Source organism: Acartia tonsa, chromosome 12 (assembly GCF_053477335.1).
Source record: "Acartia tonsa isolate MP-2025a chromosome 12, ASM5347733v1, whole genome shotgun sequence".
In the NCBI taxonomy this organism is placed as follows: Eukaryota; Metazoa; Arthropoda; class Copepoda; order Calanoida; family Acartiidae; genus Acartia; species Acartia tonsa.
Window position 1 is genome coordinate 23,192,114 of NC_137271.1, and position 24,890 is coordinate 23,217,003.

Here is a 24,890-nt window from a genome sequence, read left to right on the forward strand (position 1 = left end):
ATGTTTATCATGTTGACAATTCATGCAGAGAAAGCTTGAGAGTTATCTGGGCATGAGAGTGTCAACACCTATAAATATTGCTAGATGCCCTGACTTTGGTTAGTTCTGTTTTGTCTCTGATGTTGTAGCTACGTGCGCAGTATCATTTGGACATAGGAGCTCTAGCCAAATCAGATTAGTGTTCATTTAAACCTATTCTTTATTGTAATGCACATTAGCTAGCGGCTTCGCCTCTAGCCTCTAGGGGCTTTGCCCCAAGAGGTTAAATCAAACCAATTTTTCATATTTTAGGTTTAAAATAAAAAATAAAATAAAAATTGGGGGGGGGGGGGGAGGGAGAATTTTTTTAAATTTTAGTTTTAAAAAGAAAAAAAATTTGAGGGGGGGGGGTATTTTTAATTTTTTGGGGGGGTTCGGGGTGTCCCACCCCCCCAAGAAAATAGTTATAAACCTTCCTGAGACCTATGAGAAGTTACCCTGTAAAGGAGAACCTGATCGGTTCAGCGGTTAGCGAGATCCTTCGCTACAAACAAACAAACAGACAAACAGACGGACATCGTTCTACTTTGTATTATAGATTAATATTGCACCAACAAGGTGATATTATTCCTGAGTGTATCGGTAGCATAGCTACTCTACAATCATTGAAAGTTAGTCAAAGAGCGAGGGGGGCGATTCTTCTCATTATAAACAACTTTCCACGAATATAGAAATGTACAATTATAAGATTAAAATCAGTTTTGCTAGCCCCGATTTGCCGAAAGCACTGGATAATAATCTGGTTTTTAATATTATGATTGTAATTTTTAATATTCGAAGAAATCTGGACATAATACGATACAAGAATTTGCTCATCAATCGGATTTTAATCGGTTTCGAAGCCATACTGGAAAGGCATTTTCCTTGATCTTAAGTGGCAAACAATTATAGAAATGAGCTAGTTAACGCCCATTATTTATCTAATTAGTGGATGCACCCTAGCATATAGCGGAGTAATGGCAGTAAATTAAAAGTAATTCGAGACTTAAATCAAAAAATAAAATAGCATGAAACCATCCCGGGACTTATGTAAAGATGTAAATAAAGTTGAAATGTAATACACTAATGCCTACACACGTAGAATATACGTGGATATTATGACACAGGGGTAATATTTCGTCAATTTAGCTAACATGGAACTCATTTATTGGTAAAATCATATATACAGTAGGAATGGAGGGGATGGGCTATATGAATATGGGGTATCGTTGATTTCAACTTTAGTAGAAAACATAGAAATCTATTGTAACATGTAATAATATATCCGTTTTAATAAGCTAATAAACAACATTAATTTTATAAACAAGGACAAACAATAACACTTTGAATAAGAAGCGCAGCTTTAGATCTCTTTACAAATCATGCCTAGAACTTAGAAAAAAAAGATGTATAATTGGTTGTTGATTTGCCTGTAAAAATTTGTCATAATAATTAATCATTACATAAACATATAAGTAAGTAGTTATAATAAATGTATATAAGATAGATGTATAACCCAGACAAATACCTGGATCCAGTGTTGGGGACCTTTTTCGTCTACTAGCAAATTTCTTTCTGCTCTTTTGTAGCGACGTGGCTGTGTTAATATGTCCGATGCTATTGGCTGATATTCAAAGACCCAATTGAAAGTCGGCACAGGGTCCACAGATTGGGGACATATAATTATTTAACCCCTTCCCTCTATCTTTTTTTTTCTAACGTTAATGTAGTTATGTCATTAAATACTGTTTTGTCGTAAACATAAAAATTCAAATTGCAATAATTTGACAATTTTGATATGGTCATTTCGATAATAAATTTTAAAATAGACAAAGTTTCTTATTTTAGAATATTTTTAAATACTCAAAAATAAATACCGTTTAAAAATATGTATGATTTTATTTATACTTTTATCTATTCAAAATAAGGGGACAGACTGAAATACAGTTAAGGATAGTTATATAACAGCTACGCTACCTGTATGGCTAATTTAGATTAACTGAATTTTAATTTCCGAAGGTGTACACAGTTTCCTCGGTGTTTCCTCATTCTATCTCAATATTTACTATACTAGCTAAAAAAGCTTCAAACTTCCAAAAAAAATCGAAATTTTGAAATTTTGGAAGTTTGAAGCTTTTTTAGCTAGTAATAAATATTGAGATAGGATGAGGAAACACCGAGGAAACTGTGTACACATTAGGAAATTAAAATTCAGTTCATCCTAATTTAAACTTCATATATTAACATCTACTTAGAAGTGTTCAAAATTTTCGCCAGAGGCCAAATTTTAGAAAATTTATGTTTATTTGATTACGCGGATTTTTTAATAACTAAAATATATGCGAATATTTTTTCCTTCGATTGTAAATTTGTAAAATAGCTAAATTGCTATTTATAAATAACAATCTCTTAAAAATGAAAAAAAAACTCTATATTGACAAAAAATTAATCTAATTTAACTCATAAGTAAAGAGAAAGGCAAATTTGCTATTTCAGAAATTAAACCAATCGCATAAACATTCAATACAAATATGTTTATAAGCATATAAATTTTCATTATTAAGGCCCTTAAAATAGGAATTTAGAAATAGGCAGTATTTAATCTAGATTTTAATAATACTATGTTTGAGTAGCCAAAAAAAGTATTTATTATTGCATAATTAAGATTAGGGAAATTTAATTTTTTGTATGTTCATTTTGGACCAATTTTTGGCAAGGAGAGAGGGGACATTGAGCTGTTTATAACACTAATGTCCTAATATTTTATAATTACGCTTTCTTATTCGTTGGCTCAACTTAACTTAACAACGAAGAATTTCTCTCCCCTCTTCCTTACTTTTAATTTATTTTAAAAATAAAAGAGTAGCAGGGGAATTGTTACAATTCTATTACAGAAAACTACATTTTTTACAAATATTTTGATATTCCTCTTTATGAAAATAGTCTAAATCCATACAATAACAAATAGGAATTGAGCAAATACAAATAAAGTTTTTTATAGACAGCTAAACTTATAAGCATACCTTTATCAACTTGAAGGCTAATATAATAGAAAATCACCACGAAACATTTGCATATTAATAAGTAACATGTCTGACAGACAGACGGACCAAGCAAGTTGTATAGTGGTTGCTCTTAGGTACGGTGTATCTTCTCAAAAAACAGCAGTCTATCTTAAATAACAGCCGATAAAATCACATTTTCTCCAGAGCGTTTCGGACGGACGGACATACAAAGTGAATTTTAACACAGCTTCGCTACCACAATCAAATTATGATAGCTGTTCATAAGATCTTAAAGATAGCACACACACAATGTGAAGATGACCATTAAAATATACTTAACATTGATGACACATTAGATAGAGTGTTCATTCAATATTGAATACTAGTGGTTAATTTTATGCCCCTAACATCTAGGTGATCTGTATTAAAAGAAGCAGAGAAGGACTAGAAAAATAGCTTTAAACAATCCCAAAACATGAATATGGAAATAGCATAACCTAAACCATTGCAAGATATCTATAATACAAAGTAGAACGATGTCTGTCTGTCTGTCTGTCCGTCTGTCCGTCTGTCTGTCCGTCTGAAGCTTAAGATCTCAGTAACCACTGAACCGATTGGGCTCTACTCTTCAGGGAATATACCTACTGGTCCTGTGATGGTTTTAAGCTATTTTCTTGGGGGGTGGGAAACCCCTACCCCCCCCCAAAAAATGAAAAATACCACCTCCCCCCAAAAAATTTTTTTTTACTTTTTCTTTTTAAATCTAAAATACAAAAAATTAGGTTGATCAAACCTCTTGGGACAAAGCCCCTAGAGGCTAGGGGCGAAGCCGCTAGTATAAAGATACTTGAATAAGAGAACCCAACTGGTTCTGAAGTTATTGAGATCTTAAGCTTCAGACCAAAACCAACTAAAATTAGGTAAAAGTATCCAAAGTTTTTTACACAACAAACAAGTTAAAACTTCGGGAACCCGTGAAATTACAGTCCAATTTCCCCTCCCTTCCGCCTTGATGTTAACCCTTATTCACCACTTTTGGCCTTGAAATATTATAAACAGGCAGGGAGAGGACATTCGACTAGAAATTGTAAGAGTGTCCAAACTTGTGCACGTCATTTAAATTGTTATAAACGAAGGGTTATTTTGTTCATCACTAGCGGCTACGCCCCTAGAGGCCTCTAGTGGCACTTTAAATGTTTGGTGTTTTAAAAAAAATAATACGATACCTTGCAATGTTACGTAGGAGTCTCTATTTGAGAAGAAAATTGTTTGATCTATTGTGATTTCTCTTGGGAGGGTGGTGGTACCCTTCCCCAAAATAGTTATAAACCTTCCTGAGACCTATGAGAAGCTACCCTGTTAAGGAGAACCCGATCGGTTCAGCGGTTAGCGAGATCCTTCGGTACAAACATACATACAAACACACAGACAAACATCCTGTTACTTTATTATAAGGATAATTGGGATGTGCATCATTTATCGTCTATTGTCATAACCTTAATAAGGGTTTATGAACAGGGATCTTAAGGGATAAGACAATTAAGAGTCAGCAAGTGAGAAGGAAAAATTTTAAAAGTTTGGGTACCTGAATAATTTACATTAAATTGTCCTCTCCCTACTTAAAGAGTTATAGGTATTACAAATGTATGATGTAAGACTTTATAATTTGGGGGGTTGGAAATTTGTAACTCTAATATGATTTCTAGGATCATTTAATACCAAAGTGTTACAGTAGATTTACGCTAAAAGTAAGACTTTAACTGAACTGTACTAGTATTAACAATGTAACTTTATAAATGGCATTTGAATTAGAATCATCTTACAAATTAAATGGTCAGTTATTAAGCATATAAACTTTGGTCAACTGAAAATAGTTGCCGAATGTGTACGCAGTTTCCTGAGTGTTTCCTCATCCTAGCTCAATATTTACTACTAGCTAAAAAAGCTTCAAACTTAAAAAAAAAATCAAAATTTAAAAAATTTAAATTTATAATGTATAAATCGTTTATACAATCAAATTTTGATTTTTTAAAGGGAATTTTGAAGATTTGTAGCTAGTAGTAAATATTGAGCTAGGATGAGGAAACACCCAGGAAACTGCGTACACATTCGGCAACTATTTTCAGTTCATCTAAACTTTCCATCTATCTATTCAATAAATGTATGATTATAGATGTGTATTAACCCAGACAACTACCTGGTTCCAGCGGTTGGGACCCTTTCCGTCTGTTTGCAAATTGATTTCTACTCTATTGTAGCGACTTGGCTGTGTTAATATTTTCGATGCTATTGGCTGATATTTATACTTTCATATCTATGCAGTCGTATATCTATCTATCTATCCATCCTTAACTATCCCTACATATATTTTCTATCTCTCTTTCTATCCATCCATCTATCCTTTTATCTATCTATCTATCTATCTATCTATATATCTATATATCTATCTATCTATCTATCTATCTATCTATCTATCTATCTATCTATCTACACATAGCTTTAACTTTCAGCAATCAACAAAGGAAAACTTCAGTCCTATGTAATTTTGGGTCCAGAATCATAATCTGTTAAAACTAAAATCCTATGTCTTCCTATTTGCAATAAAATAGCATTAAAATTGCAACAAATATTTGCGATACCTTATTTTCATCTTATAAGAAACAATAATCCATTTTGCTAAAACAAAAATTAAAGTTAACCATTTATTCATACTTTCATATCTTTAAATTTGCAAAATAAAATATTTTTTTTGCAGAATAATGCCATTTTTGTCAGCGATATAAAAAGTCTCCTTTAAAACAGATTGTTAGAAAAAAAGTAAATGTAAGCATTATAATATGTTTTTCTGAAGTCATTTAATAAATTTATACAGTAAAAACCGGAATTGTGCAACTTATTTGAATGAAAAGCCAAAAAACGTAATTTGCAAAAAAATTGCAACCCCTAAATCACCTAGAAAAATAAACTTTTAACCAAACTAAAGTAATATGTTTTAAAAAACATTAAAAAATATTAATCTTTTATAAAATAAAGTTTGTTTGAAAAGTTCTAATCAAATAGAACAGGGCAAAATTATTTTTTCAAAATGTAAACAAACACTTAACTTTGAATATTTCTATAGTTTTTCTAAAACTTAAAAATCATATCGTACTCAAAATCAATGTTTTGTTTGTTAAATCTTCTTGTGGCGAGATTTTTAAATGTTATTTTTTTATATGTATTGAATAATCATAAAAAAAAAGAAAAAAAATTGCATTGAGCCGATTCAAATATATTAAATATTTCCTTATTAAGGCAGCAAAATAAAAAAAGGTGTTAAATAAAAATTATTTATTTTTATTTTTTAAGCTGTATAACTTTTTAAAAAATTTAAAAACATGATTTTGCAAAAATAGATATTTTTTCATTAAAAGGAAATATTGTTTTTCTAATCAGCTGTTATCAAAGAATATATCGTTTTCTTATGTTGGGCTAAGAATAGTAATTTCAAGGGATCGACAGCCGTGCACAGCCTAAAATTCCGCAGGTGTGCAAAATAAGATTTTAATAAGGAGAATTGTCTGTTAAGAAACAAATTTAGATAACCTGCTTAATTTTATAAAGTTATAATATGATAATTTAACTGAGGCTTACCCGCAGCTGCTGAACCCTGTTAATTTTAAAAACTATATTCATATTAATAAGATTAAGTTTGAAATTTGCAGTCACAGGAGCCGATAAAATTTTCCTGGTGACCGGGAGGATCATACTTGAATCATAAATTTAGATTGCACTCTCATTTTAATTGCGTGAAAGATTGAGTTACGCCCTCTGTTCCCCCCAAACAGTAATTATTTGGTCGCCCCAAAATAGACATAAAAAACAAGGATGACAACATCCATAAAAGCGAAGCTCTGAAACGGTAGGAAACAAGGTTAATACCTGTAGATTGTCAGAACTCATTAATTATATATAAAAGTATGAAAATCGAAAAAAAAGTAAATTTGTTAAAAATACATGACAATGTTTAAGGACATACTTACATTTTTAGGACTTGGTTATAGAGATGCTTCGCTTATGAAATTGTACTTTGTTGTCCTAGGAATCAGTATTCCAAAAATCAGATCAATTGGATAATAACATCACATACAAATTTGTTGTTTAAAAGTAAAAAAATCTACATGTTTAAAATGGACGTACGGACATTCTAGTATTGAATATAGAGTTGCTACGCTTTCTGAATTGTACCTTACTATAAAAGGAATCACCCTTTAAAGTTTCAAATTTATAGGACAACTCTAACATGCCATTATTAACGAAAAGAGCTATCCGTTCCGGACGAACGGACGGACCGACTCTAATTATAGAAAAACTCGCTTTTAAAAATGCATCTATAAATTCTAAAGGATAAATAAGGGCAGAAAAATAGCCTAAAACCACCTCAGGACCTACAGAAAGCTTTAATGTAAAGGAGAACCATATCGGGTCAAAGGTTAGCAAAAACCTTTGCCTCAGACAAAAAAAGCTTACTACTTTATATAGCAACAACTGCGTCCTTAGTATCTTGGGATATTTGAAGGGATATAAAAGGGCAAAAAAATAGCTTTAAACCAACGGACGACTATTAAATAAAATTAAAATAGCATAACACCTTCCCAAAAATAAGAAGCTTCGCTGTAAAGGAGAACCATATCAGTCCTGATTATTCAGTCCTGACACTATACAAGTGTTAATGTCCGTTTGCCCTCCGTTCCAGAGCTTCGCTTTTATCGATGTTGTCATCCTTGTTTCATTTGCAAATTGAATAAATGTTTGCGGGAGATAATTTAAATTTCGTCTTAGTTAACGCAAAATAATGCGGCACTGCTATGACTGTAATAAAAAAAAACTCCAATGCTGATTGATTAACACTTTTTTTATATATTATTATATCTTATAAAATCAAATACGAACGCTATTACATTAAAAATCTGTTATAAATTACATTAAATTAATATTATTTTTTTTACCACTGGGAGTTAATAATGTGAATGTTGTGAACATTATAGCAGACAGATCTAAATTTCAAATTTAGAAAGGTGAAATTTTCAGGGATATAAAAAATAAGTGCAGAATTATTTTCATTTAAAAAGATAATCTAATTAATTGTCAATAATCGTATTTCAATATAATATATTTTTGATAGGCAATATATTAACCCTAAAAATTGAAAGTCGTCGTAGTACTTTTAAGAATAAGGTTTTTAATTTTTTAAAAAAAAATTAAATATCTCTGAAGAAGGGGAAAGAAGGATTTAACCGTAAATGAAAACATGAAATATAGACCTTAATTATATCGCAACACTTTGCGGATTCTTGCGGAAAGGTGTGGATAGTATAATACGCCTCTGCCTTTAGGTGTCTATCTATCTACAAAATAATTAATGTTAATATAAATATAATTTTTCTCTTACATCTGTATATCATTACAACTATCTCTCATGTATTTATGAAAATAGTGTTGACACTTTTTAGCAAATTCTATAAAATAGCATATTTTAACATGTTTTTAATAGCAAAGTTTTTCTTTAACCCATTAGTGCCGAGCGCCACTTTTATGGGCCGATCGAGCTGTAAGTTTCAGGGAAGCTTTATAATGGTCAAAACGGAATTCGTATTTTTTTGTTTTGCTCTAGTGGCGTGCACAGGAAAGTTGCAAAAAAACCCGGTTCGGCTTGGCCATAAATACCAACCAGGCATTAACACCCGTTTTTGGTGCTTTCCCCCAGTTTTAAAACCCGGTTGACCTGTATAAACCCGGTTATTTTGACCAAAAATCGAAAAATGTAATTTTTGAACGCCAAAAGTGAGATGAACACTTTTTAGAACTTTGATACGATCCGTAATTGAAAACTACACAACCTCATGTAATCTAAAGAGCTACAAGTATAATACGAAGCGATTTATTTCAAATTTAGTGTTTCGGCTATAGGTGCCGCCGTTTCGGGTAAAAAAAACCGTTGCTCGAAGTTTTAAAAGACACACACTACAAAAAAAGAACATATAAAATTTGGGTGTTACATATCAGAAAACGATCATAAAACTATTAGGTGACACCTATAGAGATTACTAGGGTTATTATGGTGGCTCAAACCCTTACTAATGACGTTAATTGTTATTTTTATTGGTTGAAAAGTTAAAACCGGGTAATAAAAACCGAAACCGAGCCGGGTTTTACAATTTTCGGGTATGTATGGCCAAGCCGAACCGGGTCATAATAGGGCGTAAAAAAACGATAAAAAAATCATATAAAAAATAATAATTTGAATAAAACGAATTCACATATAGATGTACTTGTCAATAAACATTAGATTTCACGAAAAAAATCAGCGACTTTACTATAAAAACAAAAAAGTTAGAAGGGGTATTTTGAATTTCATGATTTTCAAATTTTGTTGAGCTATACCATAAAACGGAAGTAAGCTAAACTGCCTGCTCCAGGGGGAAATGAAAGCCAGGGTAGTAGAGGAGGGATTCATACTGAGAATGATGCAATTATGGAGCCGGAAACCGGTTTTTTTCCATTTTTCGGAACCGGGTTTTAATGTCCGGTTCGGCACTAATGGGTTAATTAGGGTCGCTCCGTACGTCCGTCCGTAACAGTTAGCTCTTTTCGTTAATTAAGGAATGTTAGAATTGTCCTATCGATTTCAAACTTTGCATGGTGGTTCCTGTAGTAGTAAGGTATAATTAGAAAGCGTAGCAACTCTGTAATCTTTACCAGAATGCCCGTATGTCCATTTTAAACATGTTGATTTTAAACTTTTTTAACAACACATTTTTATGTGATATAATAATCCGATTCATCTGAATTTTTTTATGCTGATTCCTAGGACAACAAAGTACAATGTTTTAAGCGAAGCATCTTTGTAATGAAGTCCTAAATGTAAGTAAGTCCTTAAACGTAATCCTTTATTTAAGCAGTTTTTTACCTGCAATTTGTTTCGACTTTTATATATTTATATTCTGATTGTTCAGTTCTGATATACAAGATTTTTAACTTTAAAAAAACACAAATTTTTATGCATTATAATTATCCGATTGATCTTATTTTTGGATTACTAATCTGAAAAGGCAAACCCTACAACTAATACTAATACGATGCTAATAGCAAATATGTAAATCTCTGCTAATTTTTATATTAGTTGATTTGTATGACCATTTGAAAGGTTTTAAGAAAATTTTCATCATGCAACTGACTGTCGGTTTCACAGCAAATAGTAAGGAAAAATGTTTTGGAAATATATATGTGCGCTCTCAGAACCCCTTAGATCAGGGAGGGAGAAGACATTGGGCTGTTTATTACACTAGTCCCAACAGTTTTCCATTCATTAACTTTGTTTTTTTTTATTGAATTTGGATCAGTTGGTTCATTAATTTAAGTTGAGAGTGTCCAAACGTTTCAACCACTGATTTAAACTACAGAAAGGGTAATTTTGTGTCTCATCATTGGGGAAGTATATCAATTTATCGGACATTGTCTTATCCCTTCAGATCCCTGGCTCTAGAGGTACTTGCAGGAAAGTAGGATTGAGTCAAGTCGATCCTCCACTTCAAATTTTAGTTTTTAAGAGATGTAAATTCCCCCGACATAATTATAAACCTTCCCTGGATATTTAAGAAGATTCACTGTAAAGGAGAACCATATCGATTAAGCGGTTAGCAGGATCTTAATCTACAGGGCATACTATAGATATGAATGTAATATGAAGATAAATTCGTATGTCAAAGAAGGTCCTTGAAAATGTTATTTATTAGATATGCAATTTTTAAATAAAGATAAATTTGACTGAAGGATTATTAGGGTGGAAAAAAAGTATTTTCAAAAGCGAAGCTTTTCTATATTTATGTTAGGTCCGTCAGTCCGTCCGGAACGGATAGCTGTTTCCGTTATTTTAGGCAGGTTAGGATTGTTCTTTAGATTTGAAACTTTGCAAGGTTATTGCTGTAGTATTTAGGTACTATTTAGAAAGCGTAGCAACTCTATCATAGTTATCAGAATGTCCGTGCGCCCATTTCAAACACGTTGATTTTTAACTTTGTTAACAATAAATTTTGATGTAATATAATGATCCGATTTATCTGATTTTTGGTTTACTGATTCCAAGGACAACAAAGTACAATGTTTTAAGCGAAGCATCTCTATAATAAAATGCTAAAATGTAAGTATGCCCATAGACTTTTATACATTTATATTATGATTATTCAGTTCTGACACTCTACAAGTTTTAGAGCTTCGCATTTATGGATGTTGTCATCTTTGTTATTTTCAAGATTTGGATTATTGTACGCTATTATTTCGATTAATCTATATATCTATAAATCTATATATCTATCCATCTAATTATATATCTATCTATCCATTTATCCATCCATCTATCTAAATATCTATCTCTCTATCCGTAAATATAATTGAATTAATGCTTCTATTGAATTTAGTAAGTATAGAAAGTAAAAATTACAAAGGTGTTCGTTCAATACTGTATTATATTTGTAAATAGTCAAAATAGCAAATGAATTGGAGGGGGTGTTATTAAATCTTACTGGTACCTTAAGTGTTAAAAATACGTTCTCTCATTCATTGGTTTACAACTTTAGGTATTTTTATTAGATTTTGTTTGAATGGTCTTAGTTATTTCACAAATTATTTTAATCCGTTTACAGTAATTTTATTTATCATAATTAGGTGGGTGATTTATTTTTTATACAACCTCCTATTCCTTTAGATATCTTGGTTCTGATAATTTATACTACATGTTTGGTATTGTACGCACACCAGAAGTTCAGGGATTTAAAGGGATAAGCCATTGGCAGATAAATTGATGTACATTCCCAAGGATAATACACAAAATTAACCGGCACCATCCCAGTTGAGGAGTGAGATTCTACCCCATACGAAAAAATAAACCCCCCCCCCCGCCATCTGTCAAAATAAACCCCCCCCCCCCCCCGGCATCATTTGATTTTGTACCCCATCTTAAATTTTGGTCCCTGTAATTTTCAATGTTTAAAACAAAGCTTGGTGGTAATAAACTATGAGTTATAGGGGTAAAATATTACATATGGGGTAAGTATATAAAATATGGGGAACAAAAATCACACATGGAGGTCCAAAAATTAATATGGGGTCATTTTTTCATGATGGGGTAGCTTCAAGTGCTTATATCTGGAGAACCGTAAGAGATAGAGGCCTAGTTGCTTGACTGTGGTAACTCAGATTTACATAAGAAAGCCATTTATGCACATGGGGTGTCAAAATTTGAGATGGGGTATTTTTTTCATGATGGGGTGTCAAAATTTGATATGGGGTATTTTTTTCATGATGGGGTAGGTTTGAGTGCTTATATCTGGTGAACCGTAAGAGATAGAGGCCTAGTTGCTTGACTGTGGTAACTCAGATTTAAATAAGGATGCCATTTATGCACATGGGGGACCAAAATATGATATGGGGTATTTTTTTCATGATGGGGGTAGTTTCAAGTGCTTATATCTTGAGAACAGTAAGAGATAGAGGCCTAGTTGCTTGACTGTGGTAACTCAGATTTACACAAGGAAGCCATTTATGCACATGGGGGACCAAAACATGATATGGGGCATTTTTTTCATGATGGGGGTAGTTTCAAAAGTTTATATCTTGAGAACCGTAAGAGATAGAGGCCTAGTTGCTTGACTGTGGTAACTCAGATTTACATAAGGAAGCCATTTGTGCACATGGGGGACCAAAACATGATATGGGGTATTTTTTTCATGATGGGGGTAGTTTCAAGTGCTTATATCTGGAGAACCGTAAGAGATAGAGGCCTAGTTGCTTGACTGTGGTAACTCAGATTTACATAAGGAAGCCATTTATGCACATGGGGGACCCAAATATGATATGGGGTATTTTTTTCATGATGGGGGTAGTTTCAAGTGCTTATATCTGGAGAACTGTAAGAGATAGAAGCCTAGTTGCTTGACTGTGGTAACTCAGATTTACATAAGGAAGCCATTTATGCACAATGCACATGGGGGACCAAAATATGATATGGGGTATTTTTTTCATGATGAGGGTAGTTTCAAGTGCTTATATCTGGAGAACCGTAAGAGATAGAGGCCTAGTTGCTTGACTGTGGTAACTCAGATTTACATAAGGAAGCCATTTATGCACATGGGTGACCAAAATTTGATATGGGGTATTTTTTTCATGATGGGTTACTTACAAGTGCTTATATCTGGAGAACCGTAAGAGATAGAGGCCTAGTTGCTTGACTGTGGTAACTCAGATTAAAGTAAGGAAGCCATTTATGCACATGGGGGTACATAAATTAATATGGGGGTCATTTTTCTATGATGGTGGGTAAAAATTGAATATAGGGGCCAATTTTTTATGATGGGGCTGGGGGTTGAAGTTAGGTTAGGTTAGGTGAAGTTAGGTTAGGTTAGGTTAGGTTAGGTGAAGTTAGGTTAGGTTAGGTTAGGTTAGGTTAAGATGGGTTAGGTTAGGTTAAAATGGGTTAGGTTAGGTTAAGTTTGTTAGGTTAGGTTAAGATGGGTTAGGTTAGATTAAAATGGGTTAGATTAGGTTTAGTTGGTTCATGTTAGTTTAAAATTGGTTAGGTTAGGTTAGGTTAAGTTAGGTTAGTTTAAGATTGAGTAGCCCTGCAGAGTTAGGGTCTCCTGCACAGGTTAGGTAATATTGAGGAGCCCTGCAAGGTTAGGGCCCCCGGGGGGGCCTAACCTTGCAGGGCTCCTCAATATTACCTAACCTAACTTAACCTAATTCCCTCTCCACCATAACAAATGGCCCCTATATTCAATTTTTACCCACCATCATGAAAAAAAACAACCCCATCAAATTTTGGTACCCTATGTTCATGAAGGGATTGGGAAATATTGAGTAGCCTTGCAGAGTTAGGGTCTCCTGCACAGGTTAGGTAATATTGAGGAGCCCTGCAAGGTTAGGGCCCCCGGGGGGCCCTAACCTTGCAGGGCTCCTCAATATTACCTAACCTAACTTAACCTAATTCCCTCTCCACCATAACAAATGGTCCCTATTTTCAATTTTTACCCACCATCATGAAAAAAAAAAACCCCAAAAAATTTTAGTACCCAATGTTCATTAATGGCTTCCTTATGTAAATCTGAGTTACCACAGTCAAGCAACTAGGCCTCTATCTCTTACCGTTCTCCAGATATAAGCACTTGAAACTACACCCATCATGAAAAAATACCCCATATCAAATTTTGGTCCCCCATGTACATAAATGGCTTTCTTAAGTAAATCTGAGTTACCACAGTCAAGCAACTAGGCCTCTATCTCTTACGGTTCTCCAGATATAAGCACTTGAAATTACCCCCATCATGAAAAAAATACCCCATATCATATTTTGGTCCCCCATGTTCATAAATGGCTTCCTTATGTAAATCTGAGTTACCACAGTCAAGCAACTAGGCCTCTATCTCTTACGGTTCTCCAGATATAAGCACTTGAAACTACCCCCATCATGAAAAAAATACCCCATATCATATTTTGGTCCCCCATGTGCATAAATGGCTTCCTTATGTAAATCTGAGTTACCACAGTCAAGCAACTAGGCCTCTATCTCTTACGGTTCTCCAGATATAAGCACTTGAAACTACCCCCATCATGAAAAAAATACCCCATATCATATTTTGGTCCCCCATGTGCATAAATGGCTTCCTTATGTAAATCTGAGTTACCACAGTCAAGCAACTAGGCCTCTATCTCTTACGGTTCTCCAGATATAAGCACTTGAAACTACCCCCATCATGAAAAAAATACCCCATATCATATTTTGGTCCCCCATGTGCATAAATGGCTTCCTTATGTAAATCTGAGTTACCACAGTCAAGCAACTAGGCCTCTATCTCTTACGGTTCTCCAGATATAAGCATTTGAAACTACCCCCATCATGAAAAAATGACCCCATATTAATTTTTTGATCACCATGTGTGAGTTTTAACCCCTTGCTTCAATTTTAATATCATAGCATTGTTTGCTACCCCATCTGTGTTTTTCAACCAATCATCATGTTTGTTGACATCCAGAAAAATGTATATTATGTAGTTCAATAATCTGCCACTAGATGTTCCTATTTCAAACAAACTATTGTTTTTTTTCTTCAATGGAGCCAAATTTTTATCTTAAAATATTAGGTAAAGTAAAGTATTAGAATATGTTGGTGATTTAGTATAAAAAAAGTCTTAAAAGAGAAATAAAAAAAATAAATAGAGGCATTTTCAAATTTTATTCAAAATATAGGAAAATATAGAAGAGTGAAAGGCATAGCTTCACTGCAGTGGAGTATGGTAGCTTATGCTACCCTAATATAAATTCTTTCGCGCGAGGCTCACCTCGCAAACCCCTCCAGACTCTCCCCTCCCCCCTACCCATATTTTATTTCCCCTTCTGCCAATCATTCCCCCATCTGTCAAATCAGACCCCACCTTCCAATCCTGGCCCCATGTTCCTATTTAGACCCCATCCTTCATTTTTGTCCCTTGTTCAATAATTTATCCCTTCTCTGACATTATTTTGTTTCTCTTGGAGAGGTACAAAATATGAAGATGGGGATAAATTAACATGATGGGGACAAAATCATAAGATGGGGTAAAAATTTCATGATGCCGGGGGGGGGGGGGTTTAATTTGATAGATGGCGGGGGGGGGGGGGGTTTATTTTTTCAGATGGGGTAGAATCTCACTCCTCAACTGGGAACTTGCCAAATTAACCCTTCTGAATGATATAATTGTTATGTAAAACTTTTGGACAACTTGATGAAACAAACAATGTAAATTCAGTAAGTCCCAATTTGTTAAGCCAAAGAATAAGAAAACATTATTATAATATTTTGAGGACTAGTGTAATAAACAGCGCAATGTCCCCTTTCTCCCTGACAAAAATTATATGCTTTAGTTTAGAAAGAGATTTTAGACATGTCATCCTTTTACTAAGGAGAAATAAAATTATTCTGAAAAACAAGGACAACACTTTCCTAAAGAATGTTTATACCAACCAAGCAATTTACATAATATAAATATACAGTCCATGCTCCATTCCTCCCATCCTGCTTGTATTTGATAATAAAGGTACTAAGAAAGAGAGGGAATGTCTGATTGAGCCAATAGGAGAATCGCATCGGAATTTACATTGGATCTCATTGGTTGAAATTGTGTACACATTTTGCTACGAAGGCATGTTTTTTTTCATTTCATACATACATAAAAGTCAGCTGTAAACAGTATATTTTCTTAGTAGAAAGCTTTGCGGAATCAGAATTAATTGCCCAAAAATTTCGTTTAAATTTGAAAGCTTAGTAACGAGGTGGATTCTTAAAAAAAAAGTTGGGCTGGCTACTCGCTGGTGAGGCAAAATTATTTTTGTGAAAAATCCTCCAAAATCGAATAAAAAAATTTACAAAAATTAAATAAAATCTTAAAGGGTTATTAACATATGATTTTGTTTAATTTTTGTAGATTTTTAATGTGCTTTTGGATGATTTTTTACAAAAATAATTTTGCCTCACTATCGAGTAGCGAGTCCATAATTTCTTAAGAATCCACATCAGCTTGAGTCGAAAGTAAACAATACTTTTGTCTGCTAGAAATGTTCCTTCTTAGATCTGACGAAAAAAGGGTTCAGAATATGCTTCTATTCTTCTATTTCTATTTATTTGATATGATAATTAATTTGCCAGTATGGCTTCAAATCCACTAGGTTAGAACCGGTTCTAAGCCATACTGAAAAATCATGCATAGCATCATATTACAATTTTCCATGAATATGAAAATAACAATCCAAAAATAAATACAAGTTTTGTTAGACCATGGCTTCGGCCCCTTGGGGGCTAACAAAACTGGTTTTTAATCTTAACATTTTCATGTCCGCGGAAAGCTGTCTATAATACGATGTTTTTTTTATTTTCATGAAATTTGTCTTAAGCAATGTTGCACTTTTCCCTCTATTCTTTTCACTAATTGAAAATTAGGGCCCAACTTAAAATACATAAGTTATGGAGTTTCTTTAAATCAGCAAAACATTTTAACAAGGATACCAACATACATAAGCAACGAAGCACAAAAATGATGGATGTAAATCATAATTAAGAATACTTTATTATAAAATTTGTTATTTTATGTTTAAATACTTTTCAGTAGAACTGACAGACCGACGGACCAAGAAAATTAAATTCTCTGTTCATTGGTTTAAGAAATCTTAACAAAAAAATCTAGCCATCTCTCTTGATCAGCAGTAGAGAAAATATATATTTTTTCCTAGAATTACGGTCTAAGGGACAGACACTAAACTGATTCGTTGACAAGTTTAGACACCAGTGTTTATGTTTAAAAAGAAAAAGTTGGTAATAAACCTTCCCTGGACCAATAAAAGGCTCCACTGTAAAGGAGAACCCTATCGGTACAGTGGTTAGCAAGATTCAGACAAAGACATACAGCCTGTTACTTTTCTGAAAGGATTATATATCCTTTTTTCTTGATTTTTACTTAGGTTGGGTGAGTTTTTATCTTGAGAGGTTTCGTGAATAATATATTTTAAAAATATTTTTATTTAATTTTTTTATCAATCTTATTCTGTATCTATTTTACACCTTTCTCTCTATTAACAAATTCATCTCTATTACAGGTATGACAATCTATCCGTGCTGGATTGGCTGCTAACCGACTATGAGGACATACAACATACTCATACCAACCCTAGAGAAGCTTCGTCGCTACGCCATCCTACTGCTGGTGTTGACCCTCCACAGATAGATGTAGGGGCGCAGTCTTGGTCCCCCCACACCTTTAGTAATGATAAGGTAAGCTTGATAATTATATTTCTCGTATTCATTCGAATCCGGTGGATAGGAACCGGTTCTCATCCATACGAAAAAAACTATGTCTAGCATCGTATTATATCCAGCTTTCTACGAATATAAAAATGTACAATCATAAGATTAAAATCATTTTTTTAGCCGGTGCCTTCGGCACCCCGGGGCTACAAAAACTAGTTTTAATCTCGTAATTTTACATTCTAAGGGTTTGGAAAGCAGCGTATGGACAATCCCTTAAAAGATAAAAGGTTAAAGTTTCGTGCACAAACGGACGGGTGGACGGACAGATGTTTTATGTTAATGAATTACTTCGCAACTTTAATCAATTTAACTTCCCAAAGTACTGATAACCTCCCACCTTTTTGTGAAACAAATTGAAATTGGTTATGTAGTTTTTTTTTTCCAATGCCTGTAGCGTGTCCTAACCACGCGGGTTACCCACCTAACCTAATTCACCTTATGTAATAAACGAACCGACGAAAAAATCCCCCCCCCCTCTCCTTTTTTTCAATTTATATGAAATAATGGGATAGGGTAACAGTGATCAAGAGTGTGATAGTGTCAAAATCAAGAGAGAAAAGACAAGGGGCTGTTTATTATACTAGTCCCCAAAGTTTTGAAATAACGTTTCTATATTCGTTGGCTTAACAACTTTGGAGACTTACTGAAATTTGATTGGTTGGTTTATCAAGTTGAGTGTTCAAACGATTCAACCACTATTTTTTAATCCACAGAAGGGGTAATTTTGTTTGTGATAATTGGGGATGTTAATCAATTTATCGGTCATTGTCTTATCCCTTTAGATCCCTAATTATTACTACAAATTAAAGCATGTATTTTATTTTCAGCATGCACTGCACGATCCTATTGAGGTTGGAAAACTGGCGCTACATTTAGCAGGTAAACAAATTCATAAAGTAATATGATTTATGATTGTGGATGTGTGTTCATATTTTTAATAGTTTACATATGCTTAAAAAGCTTTAATAAAGCTGCTTGAAAATTTTACAAGTCATTGCAGGTTGTCTGCTTCTATTGATTATTTGATGACTAACAGCTGAATCTACGTAAAGATTTTGAGTGCCCCCCCAAAAAAAATAAATAATACATGACTGCTTGTATCTATATAAATCCATTTTGTACTATAAGTAACACAAAAATATAAAAAGTATTATTTTAAAACCACCAAACCTTTAATGCCTCTATGTAATTTTATAGTATACCTTTTTCATTGCAGAAAAGCTTTAACTTGGTTATTAGTTGTATGCTACATGTTTAGGGGCTTCTACCAACCCCAGTTCTTCTCCCGTTCAATTGAATTTTATTTTTAATGATAAATATAGAAAATATTTTATACATACAGCTACTTTATTAACGACTAAGTTTTATTTACATAATATATGTAATGTATTATTCAAAATAATTTTTACCTATACAATAATTGGGTATAGTCCTTTCCATGACATCGCTCCATATGGGGCGATGATTTTCTATAGCTCCTTCAAGGAGCTATAGCATAGCCTCTTATCATATGGAGCGATGTGATAGCCCCTTTTAAGGAGCGTTCATATCGCCTCTTATGATAAGAGGCTATGCTATAGCTCCTTCATGGCCTCTTAATAGCTCCTTTGAAGGGGCGTTAATAGCGCCTCTTATGATAAGAGGCTATACTATAGCCCCATGATGGCTCCTTCATAGCCTCTCCATCGCCCCTCCATAGTCCTTTACCTCCAGTGCCCCTTCATCGCTCCTTCATCGCCCCTACATCGCTCCTTCATCTCTCCTTCTTGAAATTTATATTAAATTGTACTTTGCTGGCCCCTACATCGCCCCTACATCGCCCCTACATCGCTCCTTCATCTCTAATTCTTGAATTTTATATTACATTGTACTTTGATGGCCCCTACATCGCTCCTCCATCGCCCCTACATCGCTCATACATCGCCCCTACATCGCTCCTTCATCTCTCCTTCTTGAAATTTATATTACATTGTACTTTGATGGCCCCTACATCGCTCCTCCATCGCCCCTTCATCGCTCCTCCATCGCCCCTACATCGCTCCTTCATCTCTCCTTCTTGAAATTTATATTACATTGTACTTTGATGGCCCCTACATCGCTCCTCCATGGCCCCTTCATCGCTCCTACATCGCCCCTACATCGCTCCTTCATCTCTCCTTCTTGAAATTTATATTACATTGTACTTTGATGGCCCCTACATCGCTCCTCCATCGCCCCTTCATCGCTCCTACATCGCCCCTACATCGCTCCTTCATCTCTCCTTCTTGATATTTATATTATATTGTACTTTGATGGCCCCTAAATCGCTCCTCCATCGCCCCTACATCGCTCCTCCATGGCCCCTACATCGCTCCTTCATCTCTCCTTCTTGAAATTTATATTACATTGTACTTACTTTGATGGCCCTTACATCGCTCCTCCATCGCCCCTGCATCGCTCCTCCATCGCCCCTACATCGCAATGTAATATAAATTTCAAGAAGGAGAGATGAAGGAGCGATGTAGGGGCGATGTAGGAGCGATATAGGGGCGATGGAGGAGCGATGTAGGGGCGATGGAGGAGCGATGTAGGGGCGATGGAGGAGCGATGTAGGGGCGATGGAGGAGCGATGTAGGGGCGATGGAGGAGCGATGAAGGGGCGATGGAGGAGCGATGTAGGGGCGATGTAGGAGCGATGAAGGGGCGATGGAGGAGCGATGTAGGGGCCATCAAAGTAAGTACAATGTAATATAAATTTCAAGAAGGAGAGATGAAGGAGCGATGTAGGGGCGATGTAGGAGCGATGAAGGGGCGATGGAGGAGCGATGTAGGGGCCATCAAAGTACAATGTAATATAAATTTCAAGAAGGAGAGATGAAGGAGCGATGTAGGGGCGATGTAGGGGCGATGTAGGAGCGATGTAGGGGCGATGGAGGAGCGATGTAGGGGCCATCAAAGTAAGTACAATGTAATATAAATTATAAGAAGGAGAGATGAAGGAGCGATGTAGGGGCGATGTAGGAGCGATGAAGGGGCGATGTAGGAGCGATGAAGGGGCGATGGAGGAGCAATGAAGGGGTGATGGAGGAGCGATGTAGGGGATGTAGGGGCCATAAAAGTACAATGTAATATAAATTTGGAGAAGGAGCGATGAAGGGGCGATGGAGGAGCGATGTAGGAGCGATGTAGGGGCGATGGAGGAGCGATGTAGGGGTCATCAAAGTACAATGTAATATAAATTTCAAGAAGGAGAGATGAAGGAGCGATGTAGGGGCGATGGAGGAGCGATGAAGGGGCGATGGAGGAGCGATGTAGGGGCCATCAAAGTACAATGTAATATAAATTTCAAGAAGGAGAGATGAAGGAGCGATGTAGGGGCGATGTAGGAGCGATGAAGGGGCGATGGAGGAGCGATGTAGGGGCCATCAAAGTACAATGTAATATAAATTTCAAGAAGGAGAGATGAAGGAGCGATGTAGGGGCGATGTAGGAGCGATGTAGGGGCGATGGAGGAGCGATGTAGGGGTCATCAAAGTACAATGTAATATAAATTTCAAGAAGGAGAGATGAAGGAGCGATGTAGGGGCGATGTAGGAGCGATGAAGGGGCGATGGAGGAGCGATGTAGGGGCCATCAAAGTACAATGTAATATATATTTCAAGAAGGAGAGATGAAGGAGCGATGTAGGAGCGATGAAGGGGCGATGAAGAAGCGATGTACGGGGCGATGGAGGAGCGATGTAGGGGCGATGGAGGAGCGATGAAGGGGCGATGGAGGAGCGATGTAGGGGCCATCAAAGTACAATGTAATGTAAATTTCAAGAAGGAGAGATGAAGGAGCGATGTAGGGGCGATGGAGGAGCGATGAAGGGGCGATGGAGGAGCGATGTAGGGGCCATCAAAGTACAATGTAATGTAAATTTCAAGAAGGAGAGATGAAGGAGCGATGTAGGAGCGATGAAGGGGCGATGGAGGAGCGATGGAGGAGCGATGTAGGGGCCATCAAAATACCATGTAATAAAAATTTCAAGAAGGAGAGATGAAGGAGCGATGTAGGAGCGATGAAGGGGCGATGGAGGAGCGATGTAGGGGCCATCAAAGTACAATGTAGTATAAATTTCAAGATGGAGAGATGAAGGAGCGATGTAGGAGCGATGAAGGGGCGATGGAGGAGCGATGTAGGGGCCATCAAAGTAAGTACAATGTAATATAAATTTCAAGAAGGAGAGATGAAGGAGCGATGTAGGGGCCATCAAGGAACTCAGATATATATATAAAATCGTGAAGGGGCCATGAAGAGGCGATATTTTATTAAATAGCCCCTTGGGATAAGAGGACATATCATTACCTCTTTAGAAGGAGCGATTATGGAGCGATAAAGGATCATTTAATCGCCTCTTAGGGCAAGGGGCTATCAAATCGCTCCTTTCAAGGAGTCATAACATCGCCTCTTGTTATAAGGGGCTATTAAATCGCTCCTTTCAAGGAGCCAATACATCGCCCCTTGTCATAAGAGGCGATCAATTAAAATCATCGCCCCATATGGAGCGATGTCATGGAAAGGACTATACCCCAATAATTCAGGGAGGGAGTTGACAGTGGATGGACAATATACATGAATTAATAGTCCTCTGTCTTATATCTTAAAATCCTTGATAAAAACCAAAATTTTGCATTGTTTTTAGCTGCTCGAGGTTGTTTGGACTGCACAAAAACTCTGCTCATCGATCATAGATACAGGTAGGAGATTTAATTTTGGCATGCTATAATCTATGCATTAAAGAAAGTAGAAGGTAGGTGTTATATAACTGTATGTCCCAACCCCGTGGACCCTGTGCCAACTTTCATTTGAATATCAGCATATAGAGTCGAAAATATCAACTCAGCCAAGTCGCTACAAAATATCAGAAAGTTATTTGCTAGCAGACGAAAAAAGTCCCCACAACTGGATAACAGTTGTCTGGGTAAAACATCTATATCTTATTATTTATGCAACTAGACTACTTGTATTAATTACACTGTCAATAATTGGAATAAAACAATAAAATAGTATTGTATCCTTAATCAAATATATTTGGTCAATACTGATTATAAATGTCGTCTTGAGTTCAGAAAATTTTAGAAATAAAGATAATTATGTAGATATTGAATCTAAAGTTTAAACTAATTGTGGTTAGTGGAGCTCTAACCCCTTTAATATTTTATTGGAAAGCTCTTGTAAATCAAAATCTTGCGGACGTCTTTGACATTTGAATATTTAAGCTGCTATAAGAGATGGGATTGCGATATTTCTTTATAATTTATGGATATTATGATAGGGATAACTAGTTAGTAATTTAGCTTGATAACATATTTGTTGGTCAGTTCGTTCATCCATTAGGATGGTAGAGGATGGGTTAAAGGAAGTGGAAAGGAAGAAGCGTTATTTTAGCCAGCTGCAAGTTTCATGTCATGAAAATCTGGTTGAAGATTCAAGTAATAAGATATCTATTTATGCATTGTGTATACAGTCCTCTTAATTTTGCCAGGGGGTTATATAATTATACAACCCCCTTTGTATGCTCCTGTAAATTTAAAATGATCAATGTGAATAATGAAATATTTTCTTCAAATGCCACAACCCCGTCATGAAATTGTTGTCCTAATTGGCCAAATTCACGCATTTGAATTTTAATTTTTTACATAATTAATGTTCATGCAATACAGACAATTTATAGAAAGGAACAACATAGCAGGGATCTAAAGAGATAAGACAGTGGATAGATTGACGTACGGACTTCTAGTAACAATTATATAGAGTTGCCAAGCTTTGTAAATTGTACCTAACTGTTATAGAAATCATCATACAAAATTTGAAATCGATAGGACAATTCTAATATGTCTATATTAACAAAAAAAGCTAATTGTTCCGGGCAGACGGACGGACCAACGGACCAACCCTAATCATAGAAAAGTTTCGCTTTAAAAAGTTTTAGAAAAGCTTCGCTTATAAAAAAATTAAGAAATTTGTTACTATGCAAAAACGCCTCGCAAATAATTTGTATTGAAAAGCAGAATGCGTATCGCAAAGTTACGCCGCCGTGCCACGCAAAAATTGCGGATTGTGGAATTCTATTTAGCAAAAGGAACAGAATATCTTTATGTCTGTCTGTGTGTGTATGTGGTAAAGGATCTGGGACCGATATGGTTCTTCTTTACAGTGAAGCTTCTTTAGCCAAACAAGACAGAGATTATTTTTATGTTTTCTATTTTATTTTATTTGTCTATATAATACGATGCAAAATATATGTTAGTTTAAACACAAATATTAAATTGTAGAATGTTATTCAATGTTTCCACGTAAAACTATTACGTACTTGCAATTCTTTTATTTTCACAATTGTCTTACAAACAAGTATCACAGCATCTATAAGTAGCAAAACATATTAATTGCCAAACGGACAATGAAAAAAAAGAAATAAAGAGAATATGTGATTATTGAATAGAATAAGGTTATCAAATAAATCAGCAATCTGTCTTAAATAGCATTTTGGACGTACTGACCGACATGCAAAGCAAAGTTAATCATAGAGTAGCTTTGCTAATTAAAAATTTGATGATAGGACAATGGCCAATAAATTTATATTACAATGGGATTTTCTGTCTATAGTAGCTGAAAATTTTAGCAAGACGAAAGGATTGTAGATTAAACAAATAAATTCTTTATTTGCATGTCTACAAAATTTAAATTTTAGATTTGTTTACCGAACTTATGGAAGATGCTTAAAGTCCCTCAACAGATAATGACGTTATATGATAAAATAACTAATGAGAGGCTAGCATAAATTTTACGATTGCATTGGTCAATTACATTGTATACTGGCCTCTCATTGGCTATTCTATCGTATGACGTCATAATCTGTTGAGGGACTTTAATCATCTTTTTTCCTCCATATGCAATGCATGGTATTTAATTAACCTTCTATGAAATACTAGAACCCGACAAGGACTTGTGGGATTTTTATATTAGTCTGTTTTTTT

The 24,890-nt window shown here is 35.0% G+C and overlaps 1 protein-coding gene across 1 annotated transcript in view; it reads left to right on the forward strand.

The window, feature by feature from the left end:
• LOC145333258 (uncharacterized) overlaps nucleotides 1–24,636 on the forward strand; it is a 71,599-nt gene extending 46,963 nt beyond the window's left edge. The window contains exons 7-11 of the mRNA XM_080178393.1: nucleotides 17,682–17,856; nucleotides 18,720–18,771; nucleotides 22,556–22,610; nucleotides 23,251–23,345; nucleotides 24,605–24,636. Of these exons, the coding sequence (XP_080034519.1) occupies nucleotides 17,682–17,856; nucleotides 18,720–18,771; nucleotides 22,556–22,610; nucleotides 23,251–23,345; nucleotides 24,605–24,636 (409 nt within the window). The remainder of the gene's footprint in view (nucleotides 1–17,681; nucleotides 17,857–18,719; nucleotides 18,772–22,555; nucleotides 22,611–23,250; nucleotides 23,346–24,604) is intronic.
• Nucleotides 24,637–24,890: the final 254 nt, after the last annotated feature.